Source organism: Taeniopygia guttata, chromosome 2 (genome assembly GCF_048771995.1).
Source record: "Taeniopygia guttata chromosome 2, bTaeGut7.mat, whole genome shotgun sequence".
Classification (NCBI taxonomy): domain Eukaryota; kingdom Metazoa; phylum Chordata; class Aves; order Passeriformes; family Estrildidae; genus Taeniopygia; species Taeniopygia guttata.
Genome location: NC_133026.1, coordinates 130,332,156 through 130,348,510, shown reverse-complemented (window position 1 = coordinate 130,348,510; position 16,355 = coordinate 130,332,156). Strand labels below are relative to the sequence as shown.

General features: G+C 34.0%; 1 protein-coding gene across 4 annotated transcripts in view; it reads right to left on the bottom strand.

Annotated features, from left to right (window-relative positions):
* VPS13B (vacuolar protein sorting 13 homolog B) overlaps positions 1–16,355 on the bottom strand; it is a 426,576-nt gene that overhangs the window by 360,017 nt on the left and 50,204 nt on the right. For all 4 annotated transcript variants that reach the window (XM_030266479.4, XM_030266481.4, XM_002198879.7 and 1 more), the window contains exons 7-12: positions 14,038–14,212; positions 10,089–10,354; positions 7,411–7,506; positions 6,953–7,075; positions 4,728–4,865; positions 3,240–3,324 (exon numbers count right to left, since the gene is read on the bottom strand). In XM_030266479.4, the coding sequence (XP_030122339.4) occupies positions 3,240–3,324; positions 4,728–4,865; positions 6,953–7,075; positions 7,411–7,506; positions 10,089–10,354; positions 14,038–14,212 (883 nt within the window). The remainder of the gene's footprint in view (positions 1–3,239; positions 3,325–4,727; positions 4,866–6,952; positions 7,076–7,410; positions 7,507–10,088; positions 10,355–14,037; positions 14,213–16,355) is intronic.

Genomic DNA, 16,355 nt, shown 5'->3' with positions numbered 1-16,355 from the left:
TATGTTTAAATCATACTCCATAAAACACTGCTGCTTCTAAGCACTGGGGAGGAAAACGGTCCTCAAATAAGCTGAGACTATGCTGAATTTGATGCACAGCTGGCATAATGCTCTGCAGGCCTTTACAGTCTCACACACTCAGCAGAAGAATTAACTCTATCCTTAAAAGCCTAACAGAAGTTGATAGTGAGAGCATTTATAGCCTCTGCTTCCCTTGGTTTGTTGTTTTTCTGAGAAGAAAAAGAACAATAAAAGAAAGATAAAAGGACAGAAGGATACTACCTTATAAAACCTACTCAAATCTTTAGCTGGAACTGAATTACAATCTTTAGAATGAATCCTAAAAGAGGTTTTTTTAAAACCCAGCATACTGACTTCTGCATTTATTTTATAGGCAGTTAACATACATACTTTTATCCTTCCAATTCTACACAATACTCAGTTCAGATGAACACTACTAAGGAGTGTAAAAAACCATTCCACCACATAAAAAATAATAAGGCCAGAAGTAGTAAAAACCTGCCTTTTCAAAGAGGAAAAATCAGACTTGCTTGTATATATTGTATGTAGGTGAATAATATATCTAATTGACAGAATTGATACAAAACACTTTTTGGAACAGGTCCCGTTAATTCCATCTAAACGCAAACAGAAAAGGTAGTAAATCTATTGGTTCTACAGAAGAGTCTAATTCTAATCAACCTAAAATATCAAAATAAGTGCTGCATAAACTTGCCAGCAAGGTAGAGAGGTACACATTACAAACAAAAGGTAACTTCAACAGCACACCCTGCTAGGTCTATAGGTCATGCAAATCAGCAATCAGGGAACTGACAGGCTACCTAAAGTTTCAGAGAAATTGTTCTGCACTGAAATACAAAGCAAAAAAACAGAAAAATAAAGGAAGGGAAAGACAGACAAAATGTCTAAATAAGACTACTGTGCATGACTATCTTGCTTTCATTCAAAATACTGAAATTGATTAATGCACTTCTGTAAGTGACAGATGAAACTCCTGAGGGTTAATGTTATCCAGCAGGCATTTGTGGTTTAATCAGTAATCCTATGCTTCAAGAAAGGTTAAAGGTGCAAAGAATGTGTCAAACCAAAATTGCCTTGACAGATAAAAATCTTACAATCACAGTAACTGCCTCTTATAACTTAAGTTTGGTTCGTTTTTTTATGGTATGTGGGGTGCAGTAATTGTAACTAAAAACAGTTATACCAAAATAAGAAATAGTAAAATACAAACTTTCATAGAAACAACAAATCAAAAATAAAGCAGGTTTGTATTTTTTCAAAATTTAAGGTATTTATACCTTCATCTTAAATAAATATTTTGCACCTATTTGTTTACATTCTATTTAACAGCTCTGGATTTAACCCACAATATGGAAAAAATAGCTAGAAAATAACTATCAGAAAGCTAGTTATTTGCTTTTCTGAGGAATAAAACCATTTGAAAATTTAAGATTTTAAGTTCTTGACCCTAGAGAAACAATAACCATTTAAACAGTTTAAAAATTAATTATTCCCTTATTTTACATAGCCAGGTTCCTGAAATAAAAGGAGTAATACTCGAATAAAAGCACACAGTAAGACTTGATAGAAAGCCAAGCTACATTTTGTGAGGTATTTTCCTAGTGACTGGTGGAGAAAAGAGAAGCCATGGCTATGAGAAATCCTCCTGGTAGGAAAAAAAGAGAAGCTAAGGAGGGGAAAATGTAATCAGAAAATACAGTCTGACACTGAGGAAAATAAGAAAGCGTTTCTGAGTTCAGTAATTTCTGAAAAGCGTTAGTTAAAAGTCAGGAAGAGATAAGATCATAACATTCCTTATGCATTCACAGAAACAAGAAAAAATATTCCACAAAATCAATTTTCCTTCATAATGCACAAAGTCTGTGCATATTTAAATTTCTACACTAAGATTCAAAAAGGAGATAAGGCTTACCCAAGGTTTTCAACTTCTCTACATATGAGTTCAATGTGCAATTAAACACTTATATCGTTAGTAAAACCAGAAGAAGTCTGCAGTAGAAGCTTGACTTAATTGTAAATTTTCAGAGCTTTACATCACTCACATGGTACAGAGAAAAGCCTCAGAGTCAGGAAAGAACTGTTAAATTTCCTGGTGTATGCCTCTACTGCTGAGGGCAATAGCATCGTTCAGTTATTTTTGTAAACATTTCATGATGCATATCTAAGGAAACTGAAAGTTTCTTTCCTACTCCTTTTAGACTTAATGTCCACCATGTTCAGAAAACAAAGATGAACATTAGGAGTTGTAATTTCTCTTACATAGAAATAGAAACAAAAAAAGAAAAAAAAACCCAGATGAGTTAGACTAAGTAGCAAGGACAGATAAATGCTCAGCCACAAAATCGCAAGAAGTTCCCTGCAGATATCCAGAGAAACAGTATTCACAATAATAAATATACAGATGAGGAAGAAAAAAGTATTCATTTGACAGTAAAACTGCAGAACAGCAGCTATAGATGACATGCCACTGTTCTGAGGAGTGAGGGGGAAATTATATCACAATCAATGATAAGAATATCTGTGAAAAAATATAAACATATTACTTGCTGATAGCATAACTCCTTTGTCCCAGCTTTTGTGAAGCTCAATGAAGTAGATATATTTACTTCATCTAAGTCATCAGACTTAGAAAAGAACTGAGGAATAACAAAAACTATTTAGAATTTGCCAATATCTATGCGCACATGGTTTAGGCTAATATTTGCTCATCGAATTGTTTAGATATACTTAAAGATAACTTTACACTTTCTTGCATCCTTGCATTTTTCTTCATAGAAGAAAAACAACAGTCCTTTTCATCTTCTATGCCAAGTATATGATCAATCTCATTCTTCACCCAGGGTTCTCAAGATATTTTTAATATTATGTCAATAATAACAACTTTAGAAAAAGACATTATACTTTATGAACTCCATCACTGCTACAAGAAAATTACTTTCAGTTTAGCAACTGGCTATAAAAAATATCATTATGATTACTTATGCAGGAAAAGAAAAATAAAAAAAGAGGAACACCAACAATCAACAGCTAACCAAAACAACTGACCTCTGAAAGACATCAATGAAAATGAAAGCATTTTAATGATGATCCTGATGGTAAATCTAAGGTAAGTTAGAGGACAGTTGGTCAAAGACCATCTGGGCATGAAAAGTCTTTGTTTCTATTATTTATCAGGGTAAACAAAGGAAAAAAGGTACCTTTGCCGGTGCTTTCCATTGTATACAAGTAATCCATGTAGAAAGCCCCAAACCTCTGCATTCCAGCTATCTCTGTGTATGTCTCCTACCAACAAAGCAAAGCAAACAAAGAAAATATTGTATAAGGAAAAGAATCTTGGGATTACCAACTGATAGACTGGTATTAGAGAGATATATTCATGTTTGGATTAGTGCATCAACACAGGGAAAGGCTTATCAAAGCAAAGGACAGAGGTTATCACAAAGAATTCACCCTTCTGATAGGCAATGTAACTTCCATTTGAGGCCACACAAATGCACATCCATAATTCCTGTGGACATGCTGACCAGTTCATCAATAACATCTAGTCAATTAGTACCTTTAATGAAGTAAATATTCTTCATTTGACCTCTTGCATGCAACACATCAACCTAATTAAATACACTGAAAACTCAGCTCATTCAATTCGGCTTTGCTATTCAAGGAATATCATCATTTTATCTTTCAACAGCAGGAAACATATCAAGACTTTATGCCAACACTGGGATTCATACATAATATAATACATCACACAGCAAATTTGCTTCCACTCTTGCCAAAAAAAATGGGCAAATTGTGAAAGCATTGAAGACAGACCAAGGATAGAGTAAAGCTTAAAACTCACTATGGGAAAAGTTTGAATATAAATACTTGTGATTTTACTAAACCCATTTTTTTCATGTGATTCTTCAGGGTTACACTTCAACAATAGTACTAAAAAGGTGGAAATAGTTCAATTTAAATATTAAAAGGAAATTAGATACATTGCAAAACTCTAAATGGCTTACTTGTACAATAAACAGCACACATCTCCACCTATGAACACACCTGGAAAGGACCACCTTGGTCACGGCAACCAATCTTTAATAATGGCAGACAACCAGGGAATAAAGTTTTACTGAACAATTTACAACAAGAGACTAGAGCTGACTGAAAATTTGTCTCCACAAAAGGCAGAATCACGAAATTTTCTGTAAGTAGACCAATACAGACTGCAAACAATAAAATTAATACTGTCCAAATCAGACAGTACTTCTTAGTTTGAAGACCATAGACTACTTACTGTTTGGGTTTAAAAGACATGCTGGTAAAGCTTGACTTTTGCTAGCATTCTCTCATATGTCTGTTTTCCTATTAAAATGTTCTGTGGTTACCGCTTTTGGAAACTATGACATTAATTCAGTTTTTGGGGCAGGAGGGGAGTTTGAGGTTTCTTTTGGACATGTTTTTTCAGTTTGGCTCTTTTTTTGGCTCGGTTTTTGTGGGTGTCTTTTTGTTGACACAAACATATTTACTTTTTTTATTTTGCCAGCTGCAAAGTAATATTCAGTTAAATGTGTAAAAGTAAAGAGAATTCAGTCCCCTAATAGTATACAGATCTAAATAATTGTACGAAATCCATTAGAGAGCATTGGAAATTTTTTTATAAGAAATAATAAGAATATATAAGAATAATATAATTCTCTGACCTTATGATGAACTGAATCCAAAATAAATTCTGCACGAATACTATTATTTTCTGGACTTCTGTAATCAAATAGTGAATTGGTAAGGTATGTCATTCCTTTCACGCTCAAAGTTTCTCCACAATTAAAGAAGCACGCCTCCTTCATGAGGCCGTAGAAAGTGAGGCAGGGGAAGAAAAAAAAAATACAGTCAAGTTAACAGAGCAATTTCAATTCTGTCATAAAACAAATATGACACACACAGAGTAGTAACCCTCAAGAGCATGTTGCATTATGAATGAAGATGAAATAGTGAAATTAATTTCATTTGTATAACAGAAGTTCTTGTCCACTCCTTCCCCATTTTCAATAAAAATTGCCTGGATCAATTAATATTATACTCATGATACAGAATATATTAATTACATTTAAACAGCAAATAATCTCAGATCATCATCATTCCAAATCCTGCCCCAGTCCTCTTCAGTATACACAAACTTGTCACTCCTCACTCCATCTATAGCTGCCCAATCCTTTCAGATGCTGTATCAATCCTCTTCAAGTCAATCAGTTATTTCCATGTATGACCTCATTGCTATGTTGTCATTCTTTATTCATCTAGATTTTAATGTGCCTCCTCCCAGACTTCTACTCTTCTGAAATCAATACAACTTTCCTAACAAGCGTTATTAATCCAAAAAAGGTATTTAGGAGATTTTTTCCAACTATCTATTCTCAATCACAGGCAGAGCCAGAACCTTTATAAAAGGACCAATTCCATAACCACAGCAGTACACAGACAACAGACAAGTAGTATCATCACCACTGTCATAAAGCAGATACTTTCCTAAATCCTGGAAGAGAGAGTGGCAGAAAAATGAGTAAGAATAAAACCCCAAATATCCCTTATTAACTAACTTAAAGGAAATTATCTCAGTTGATCAGGGCTAATAATGCCACAGTTGTTGGTTCAATCCCTGTATGGGCTAGTCACTTATGAGTTGGAGTTGATGTTTTTTTCCGGGACCATGCCAACACAGACTATTTTATGATTCTGTGAAATTCTCTTGCTCACTCACCCACTCAGTCTAAAAAATGTCAATTCTCTCAAGATTTTATACCTGACAATCTCAGTTGCCCCAGACAAGGTGGCTGTCCACCCTCACATCCCCAACCACATCTTCCTTGTCCTTAACAGGACCAGTATAGCATTTTTACAGTTGGCTCATCCTTTCCTCCCCAGCCTCTCCTTCTGGAAAAGCCTTTGTGCATCCAAAACAGCACATCAGTCATGTGCTGTGTCCCACTGCATCCCTAAAATCCCAACAATGTCATACTCAGCAACCGTGTCATGAATTTTCTTGTTTTCTGCTCTGCACACGCAAACACCTGAGATGGGTGCCAAGCCATGATGCTCTCTTTCCTGAGATAGGGAAAAGATAAGAAGCCTCCCCATCATATCTATCATAATACAGTATACAATTTCCCAGATTAGGAGATATTTGACATAAATACAGGCACTTGGTATTTTCTTTCATATTCTTAAGTTTCCTCTTTAAAAGACTTTCCAAGACTTCACAGAGCACTAAAATCAAGTTAACAGGTCTCTTCTTGGCTGTATTATTTGATTTTACTTAAACATAGATAATAGTCACTGTTCTCCAAAACTTTAGGGCACAACGCTGTTTACACTTCAACTAAAAATCATCATTATTGAATTTAGAATTTCATGTAACCCTTCATTAAATAGTTTTAAAGTAGTTCATAATGATACCTGATTTTGTCTTAAGCAATTGAAGACTTGCATCAATTTAAAATACAAAATTATACTGTCTAAATCCTTCATTTCATACTGCTCTCAATCTCACTGAAAAGTGAGGTTAAACACTCATTCAGTATTTGTGCCACCTTTCTATTATTTTCACCATACAGTTTTCCCATTTTTTCCCTTCCAGTCTTTGGTACTGTCAAAGATTTTGAAATATATTTTAATTTGTCACACAAAATCACAAAGGCAACAAGGGGTCACTGTCCAAAAAAAATTTTAAAAAGTCTTATGTTCTGCCTCTTCTCAATCTGAGATATTCATCTTTCCAACTCTAAGAAATGGACACTGAGTTCTGTATCACAGTAATATACAAAAATCACAACTGGTAATAACAGTCTTTCCAATTTTTGCAATCAGAGATTTTAATAAAGGATAACAAAATTCTTTATTCACAAATCAACTGGTATTTCAACATACTCACTTCATCACTCCTATTCATATTCTCTTCAAAATCTTTAATTCCCATAATTCCTTTAAGGCACATAGCTTGGCAACCAACAAAACCTATTTGGCAATCAAAAAAAAGTTCACCTTTCATAAGAACCTAATGAGAAAAAAGAAAAAAAAAAAGATTAATTTTTAAGCCTTCTACTCCACCAGCAATAAAGATGGATAAAGCAAAATATGCTCAGTTTATATATTTAGAGTTTTAATAAATAGCAATCATACAGGGCACTTGAAAGGAAGGGATTACTATAGTGTTCAACCACTGCAATACAGAAGTTTAGAGAGTTAATATCTACATGATTATTACATCAAACACATACAATTTGACAGAATAAGAAAGTTCAGCAATTAAATAATTTAAAAATATTTTATCGGCAACTATTTGGAGCATTACTTAAAACGTATCAGAAAAGCCTGTCAATGTAAAATTACCTCAACTGTTGTTCCTTCTTGCTCCCAGCATATAACTTCTTTGGATTTTACTTTCTGAGGGCTGTAATAACTACTTTCAGCTTGCATTTCAGTGAGCTGCAGAACAATAGGATAAACACCTTATAAAAGTCAGAATTAGTATTAAATGACAGTATGGTTATTAATAGACAGAACTGATAAAAACAAAGTAAACTATGGGCAAAAATACATCAACTGTCAGGAAACAGGTGCAACTAATTATCTATATCATAATGTCTCATGTTCAACTTCTGTTTGAAATATGGTATAACAGAACACTTAAAATCCACTATATTATTTTTCAGTTTGCTTATCTAAGAAGAAACTGTGTGAAAAGATGAAACAGATACATAACTGCATTATTAATATCAAATAAGCTTATAAACTGTAGTAAAAATCCATTAATACTTTATTTATTCTTCTAAAAAATAAATATCATTATATTACAGACATATTTTGACTACAACCATACACATTTTTTTTCATGTCATGGCAATCAAGAGCAACATGCATTTTTATTTCTTGCATGATTTTGGTATAAAAATTCAAAATGGGAAAACATGCACAGGGTAAAAAGCATATAACCTACAGCTAAGAAAAACAAGGGAAGAGGCACACTATATTGAATATATTACATTTGGCATGAAAAAATCAAGTTAGTTTATGACGAACAGCGAAAATATTTCAAATTCTAATTTTTATAAAGGAATATCTACACACTCTCTTTGTTTTCAAGACTGGATACACATGGATGCTGTTTCAATTTAAAATTTTGTAATCCAAATGTCCAAGAAAATTGGATGAAAAAAGTCACTGCTCACCCTTCACCTGTGTGCAATTATTGCAGAGGAAAAGCAATTAATTGATTAAAAGAACTCAGAAATTACAAGACTAGTTTTCACCATTATTAGAAAATGGTACATTTAATTTGGCATGATTTTTAGCTGGAATGATATCAACTATTCAAAATGTTAATGCAGAAACTTGACCTTATTTTTTAACCAAAATATGAACCACAAATTAATTCCATACACTCTTTGCATGCAAGCAGAACAATGAATTCTGCTTTCCTCCTGTCACCATATTAGCATCATACATCACATTTAAAATTTCTAGAGTGCAAAATGTTACATTTTGAGTAGTTTTTAATCATTTCCTAATATAAAATGCGTGAACTCGCAAATGAAGCATTAGGAAAACCCTCTCTAGCAAAACCCATGTTCAAAAAGAAGTTCATATTATTTTTAATGAAGTTTTCTTGCATGAGGAACAAGAGCACAGAATTACTACTGCATGACATTGTGTAAAAGAAGATGCTGAGCCATAATAAATGAGAAATTTGAACTTTAGTGGCTTGTTCATGTTTCAAATTTCAAGTGGTGTCCCAGGAATATAATTAATGGAGGGCAAAAAATGTTACTATTTATTTTTAGCCTCTTTTAATGAGAGCTGAAGCAGATTGACACAAAAGAACATGACTGAATGCTTTAATTCTGTTGATATCTTCAAATTTTTCAACCAAATTTGTCAGGAGGGTAAAGGCTTAAAACATCAACAGCCCCACAGAATATCTACAGCTTCCAAAGTCACTTGTCTCACCCTTTCTGGCAGTTGCTGAGCAGCTAAATGCACTTCTACACCACCAAATAAAAATAACTAAATTAGGCATAAAGCCCCATAAAACATTCTTGTGCACAGATGTCAATCCAAACAGGCAAGAAAGGAAGAGGGAGCTCCTGATGGTACTGAGTGTAATCAGGCATATAATTTTTGTATGGGAGTCACAAAAGTCTTGCAGTTAATCTGAAAGGCTCAAATTAATAAAAATCACTCTAAATTACTCTGTGGCAAAGTTCTAACCTGGATTTAATACACACTTAGTTGTAAAGCTGCTTGGTGTAGTTATGCACATAGAATTGCTTCCAAAAAGTTTGACACGTTACAAGTATTCTGCTAATTCAATACCTTAATTTCTAATTTCTATCAGTACATCTCAATATCTTAGTCAGAATCTCCATATTCCCTTCTGCAAGCTTACAAAATACTAGAGAGAAGGCCAGCAACAATTTTCATCTTTGCTTAAAGCTAATACTTAAATTAAATCTTTCTCTACATACACTGTTTATAGCTCAGCCTATATGTACTCTTTATCTTTTTTTTCTACAATACAATTTCAACGTATGGAAAATTAATTCAAAATTATCAAGTTATATTGGTATTTTCACATACAATAGTCCAAAAAATAGTCTCTAAAAATTCCTCCAATCCTAGTTACAAATTAGAGAGGCTTTTATAAAGAAAAATGTATTTGTATAAACATTAGATGGATAGAATACTGCAGCGAACATTCACAGAAAGCTCTCGGGCTTTTTTCCCATCAAAAAATATTAATCTAAGTAAATTAGGCGGTTTCCTTTAAAGGTTATAAAGTTCACACTCAAATTCTAGCTCAAATAACAAAAACTACTCACATTGCCATTATCAGTTCAGTACGATGGAAGAGGAATTTTCAGGATTCACATTTCTTGTTATTCATTAACAATACCTCACAATACCAACAGTATTTGTCTTGAATCAAACAGTACTTTAATGCTCAGAAAATCTTTATGCACTTCCTCAATAAGTCAAATGAATCCTTTATGACACAGAGAAATATTTACCTTAAAAGTCACTGTTGCCTTTGTACAGTAAAACCCAACTGAAATAATAGGATCCTTGAGGGACTGAGCCTTCTGCTGTTCTGCTGTTCCATCGCCAATTCCACCAGAATCATTCTCTTCATCATCATAACTGACAATAGCAGGAACAAAAGACCAAGCCCAAGAAACCCATCCTTGTTGCTGGTCATCATCTTGATGGAAATAAGGATCTTGACTAATGTACTGTGGAGGATATTGCATTACTGAGCTTGCTTCATCTTCTGTGCCTTTTAAAACAAAAACCAAGTTAAATTTCATATAAACCATACTTAAAAATTTATTTATTAAACTCAAATTTATGGTATGTGAAATTTATCTTGGACTGCAGTCCACACAGCATTCACTGATACTTATAATCGTAGGAAGTCAGTACAAATGTTAAATTACTAAATATGAGTTTCCAAGCACTTCTTTGATTCATTAACATTTTCCTCCAAAAAATATTAAGGGTCTTTGCCATAGTTTTAGTATCATACATCTGCAGTGAGACCAGAACTTGTCATCTATACCACAAGTTTTCAAGACTACTTCCATTAAAGACCTTCAAAAGCTGTAAAATCAAATCTGACTATATAATGATATTATGATCTCATAATTTCCGATTTTAAAATTAAATTTAGAAGTAGTTCAGTTACAACAGTCTAATGCAAAAAAAGTGTAAATGCAGCACAGATCCAAGACTTCCTTTGTTTAAAACTAAGCTTTTCAAATATTCAAAGATACCAGTTAATCTATGCCCAAAAAAGCTGGTATCCATCTGTGAGTCAAAAGTCAAAATGTTGGTCATCTGTGGAAACCAATAGAGATAGCATGCAGAGCAAACCAAGGACTTCCCCAAAGATTCAAGTCTAAGACTCATGATCTAAAAAGGTAGGTAATGTACTGCATGTAAAAAGAGCAAAATAGCTTTTATCTGGTTTCATCACCACTATTACAGGCTCACGAGGGCTATTAAATACTTCAGAATTACTATAGGTAGTACAGGATGTAGTACTGTTCCTGAAGGTGAATGTTATATTTAATGAATCATTTAACTGAGAACAGAAATAGGCATACTCCAATTCTATTCACATATTTTGAAACTCAGAGATAGCATTTTTGAAAGTTGTAGACCTTTTACTCTTGAGTCTTATTAGTCTTTAGCCTTTTACTCTATACAACAGAAAAAAGAGGAATAAAAAACACTCCTGAGAATTCTCTGCACATGCTTAAAGAGGCAAGAGCACCTCCTCCCACAAAGTCAGTGCAAGCTCCCTGTCTGCTCTCTTCACACAAGTCTCAGGGATCAGATTGAAATCCAGAAGCACATCTTGACACACAGCAAATACAGAAAAGGTACACACAAAATCTTGGACAAAGCCAAGAGGAAGAACTGCCAGCTGTAGAAGGAAAAAGCTGATACTGAGCATGACCCAAGTAGTTTAGCATAGACTGCTGTTGGCAAGCACAAAAGAAATGGTGGAAAGCCTGGCAAAAACTGAAAAAGAGGTGGAGCTGCAGAACCTGGGTCATAAATAACATTTGGTCTACCAGGCCATAAATTTCAGCCATCATTTAGCATATCCCTTTTTGAAGTACACAGAGACAACAGTAAAATATGCCAAGTTATAGTCTGGATTATCATATTTTTTATTATTTTGGAAAACATTAAAATAAGCCCCACTTTACCCTAGCTCCTCTATCTATATACTGTGAGACAGGAAATTGAAATAGGAAAATATATCTATTTTCTACCACTAAATTAAAACTGGTACAGCCGCTATATAATCACAAAACTTTAGCAAAAACGAGTATCAACCTAATAAACAACACAACATCCTCTAAACATTACAAGCATAAATACAATGTAAATTCATTTTTAACAATGAATATTAGAAGGGGAGTATGTTACTTAGGAAACACAAAGTCTCTGCTTTGAAGTAACTACAATAACCACTTCATCACCTGTAAATGTACTGGATAGTGAAACAGAGTCAAAACCCCAGTTTTACATACATTAAAGGACAAAATGTTACCCTGCATCAGGTTTCTAAAGCCATTTTTTTTCTAGCCATTCACAGTGAGTTCACACTAGAACAGTCTTGCTCCATAATGCAGGGTAGTAATTCCAGTCAAGAAACACATTATATATATATTACAAGATGGCACTGTGACTGCATCTCACTGCTTGCATGCTCAAATCAAGTCTGACCTTCAGAAATTTCTTTTCTTTTAAAGGATTTGAGATATTTATCTGTAATAGGAGTCTGGAAACTGGTGTCTCGCAAAAAAAATCTTGAATTAACCCAGCAGAAAATTACTCTATTGATATTTATTTATTTGTTTGATATTTATTTTATTTATCTGTCTGTATACATTTTCAGCCAGGTAGGGGTGATCCAGCCTATCTTGTGGCTACATGAACACAAGTGCTGCCACTTGAGGAAGAAGGAAGGAATGCATCCCTGCTGGCAATAGCATCAATTTTCATCTCATTGAATCAGCCATGAAACTGTATGAGTGAAACTTAGTACACACTTCAAACACCGAGATGTAGATGTTCATTCTTGTGTCACTAAATAATGCATACATTAAAATGCATTTTCTTATTCACAATTTGTCTGCTATAAAGCAAAGAAGCTATTATAAACTCACAACTAAGACTCTGAAAACAAGCATAAATGGCATGACCATTTTAGCCTGTGTGGGCCAAAATATCTGGCAGTAAAGATATAAATGGGCTTCTAAAACTGCATCTACATCTCTACCTTAACCATCCAACAATTGCCATCTGTCTGGTGTTCTGAAGGAGCTAGTTCAGTCAAATACATATGACCATATAATTTGGGAAAAAAATTTTCCACTGCTGTCATTTACCCAGCATATATCTATTTCTCTGAAACCAGATAAGACAGAAAAGACAGCAACACAGAATTAAAAAAAAAAATAGTCTCTTAATGCAAATTAAAATGGTATATTTCCTCAACAGAACAAAATTAATTAATTTAATAGTTTATGCACAGCTTTAAACTGCTGTAATATTACATTTAAGCCCAGCTTAAGAGAGCTATGTCACCTTCAAATGAAATTCTAGGTGAGGTAAATTTCTCTTCCTATTTCCCCAGATCCAAATACAACCTTGCAAAGATAACCAAAACTTCTGTCTTGAGGAGATTAAAATTAAAATACAAATCTCTAACTAAATTCACAGAATCGCAGAATAAGCTGAGTTGGAAGGAACCCACGAGGATCATTGCGTCCAACTCCAGGCCCTGCACAGAATCACCCCACGTGCCTGAGAAGCAGCAGATGGGAAACAATCATACCAAGATAAAGAAAACTCACCCCTCATTAGTGCAATGCTCCTGAAAAAATCCTGTTGCACTAAGCTACCACAAAAGATCGTATCGAAGAAGGAATACACGATATATGAAAATAAAAAGCAGATGAGAAGGGATAAGGTAAAAGGACAGAACTATGGGAAACAGTGCAAAGTAATATTTCCTTGCTTAGAACAGGTTCTGATATATCTATTCTCATTTGAGCATTTTCAAAGAAATTACAAAGCACACTTTGGCTTTTCTCTTATTTAGCTTAAATCTGGCTGTGGCCAGTTTCAAACTTGCTTATGGAAAGGTGCCTTGTTGCATGATATATTGACAGATAAATCCAAAGTCACAACTATGGTGCCACAACTCCCAAAATGGTCTTCTTAGATCATATTTAACCTCAATTTAATTAAGACCATCAGAATTCCTTATAGAACATTAAACATGTTAAAGCACTGCATCCTTACCCAGCACAGTGCCTCTAGCAAACTGCAGACTGACAAGATACTTGGCAAGAACTAGACTTGAACGTTTACATTTGCAAAAAGCAAAGAAATTAATGCTTTTAACATTTCTGCTTACAAATTAAAAGCTGTACTTACCTGTGATATTTCCCAACGTATCTTTAGTGTGACAAATCAAATCTTCACTTTCCCCATCTTTGAAGTTGCCTATTTCTCCATAATACAGAGCAATCCCAAGCTGCATTATACGTATAAACATCGGAAGCTGCTGATCAGAGATTGAAAGTTTCAAACTTTCAACTAAGGTGTGAATCTATAACATGAAAAGAGAACAAAAACAAATAATAACAAAGATTGGTCATCACTAAAGCTTAGTTTTAAACCACACAACTCTGTATTTATTTGGCATGGGCATTATAGTTCCAAAAATGAGATTTGCAATACAACAGAAAGCGAAGGGCTGCAAACAAAGCCTACCAAAAATATTCACTTGGGTTGTCACACAAGAGATCTTCAGCTGAATAATCAAGTGTAACATGTTTTACATACACAGAAACATTTATGTAATTTTTTTAAGTTACTGCTGAAGAACTTTCTCAAATCTAAGTGATGTAAGAGCATCTAATTAAACTTTTATTTTCATTATAGAGTTCTTTAAAATATCTGCATGCTCTAGATAAACTAGATATCTAGATAGTGTATCTAGATAAACTCTAGATATATTGGTTATAAAATACAAGGCCCTTCATTTTGATTCCTTCCCTCTCCAAACATTGTTCCAAGTGTCCAAGAATGGGGGGAAGAATTAATTCCAATTGCAGTGCAGGAAACTGGCTTGTCTGAATATTCCGTTTCAAACGTGAGGTTAAGGCACTTTTCACTAAATGAAAGAAAGCTTTGTAAAGACTAAAATTGTTGGCATGAAAACTTTTTTTTCTTTAAAAATTTTAGCTGTAAAACAGCTAAATACTTAAAAATATTTTGAGTATGTGATCATTCTATGTCAAAGTCAAACAAACTAAGAAAGGTACCTTTCATTAAGTAAGAGATGCATAAAATAAAATTATTTACCAAAACTACTGTCTAACATTATACGTGCTTTCAACTCCAGGTCCAATTTCTAAATGCTGCAGGTGAACATAATGGAAATTAAATGTAATCACATATCAGTGTTGGCCTTAATGTAATTCAATTCAAAAACCATTAAAAATTACTTTGTAAACAGTATAGCGCATCCATGGGTAAATAATATTATAGTGGTAAAATCAGTATTTGTATAAATACATGCTAATACCTTCATATGTGCAAATTAATGAAGTCTTAGCCCGAGTCATAGAGAATGAGTAGTAACATGATATCAGCTGTTTACACAGACAAGATGAAATATGTCAGTTGTCAGAATTATGCTATTTTTAATTCTCTGAAAGAAAAAAGCATGTAAACTCCTAAGATATATTTTGGAAATTAAAAATTAATCCTTGCACACTAATTTTCCAAGGCCAGTTGATTTAAAGTTCTTAAGAGCAAACCTTTTCTGTACAGAAGAACAATAGGATGGATAAAGAGTAAACCTCTTAAGATGTGGAAGGGAAAAAATTAAAAGGATTGTTTTGCCAGAAGCCTCTTTAAAGGCACACAAAGAGCATATGTCCCAGTGGAAGACAGGAACAGTAAGCAGCATTGTAGGCAATGAATGTAATTCCACTGTCAGTGGAATTCAGCTGCCCCTCTGAAAATTGACTCATCTCCCTAAAACTGGAGGAGAACTATAATCTTTGTGTCAAGTTAGCTTCCAATACAGTGTCAACACAGTGAGTGGATTTCAATTACTGAGAGGTCAGACAAATGTCAGTGCTGCTACAAAGAGGTGGAGGCAGGACTCACATCCTCAGTCCATAGCAGCTCATCTGCTTCATGGTTGCCTCATCCCATTATTAAATTTACAAGAACAGCAACAAAAAGCTCACAACTCTAATCATTTTACATGTGTTTTGTCACCTCCACCAAAATACATTATTTTCATTCTAAAACTAAAAGTAGGAGCTGAGCATTCCCAATTCAAAAGCATAAAAAAACATATCCAAGCACTTAATAACAGTCCTCCTTTGAGAAGTTTTAACTCCATTAAAATTCCCTGACATTAGTTTAGCCAAAACTTAGCCATGAACATAGTAAATGAAATTATGAAGGTTATTAAAAGTATTCTAGCCCTTACAAAGAAACCAAAAGGTCACACGCCCTGTAAACCTCCACTCAAGACTTAAAATCAGGCATGCTTTAGTAAGTTAATGACACATAGTATTAAAGTTCACATTAGTAAGAACCTCACAGATTTGAAGAGAAAGATGGAGCACTGCTGGCTTTTGTCCTGAGATGGAAAACCACTGTCCTTCAGTAACCAACCCTTCAGGGTGCTGAAGCTGCAGCAATATCATTTGCAGCAGAGGCTTTTAAAA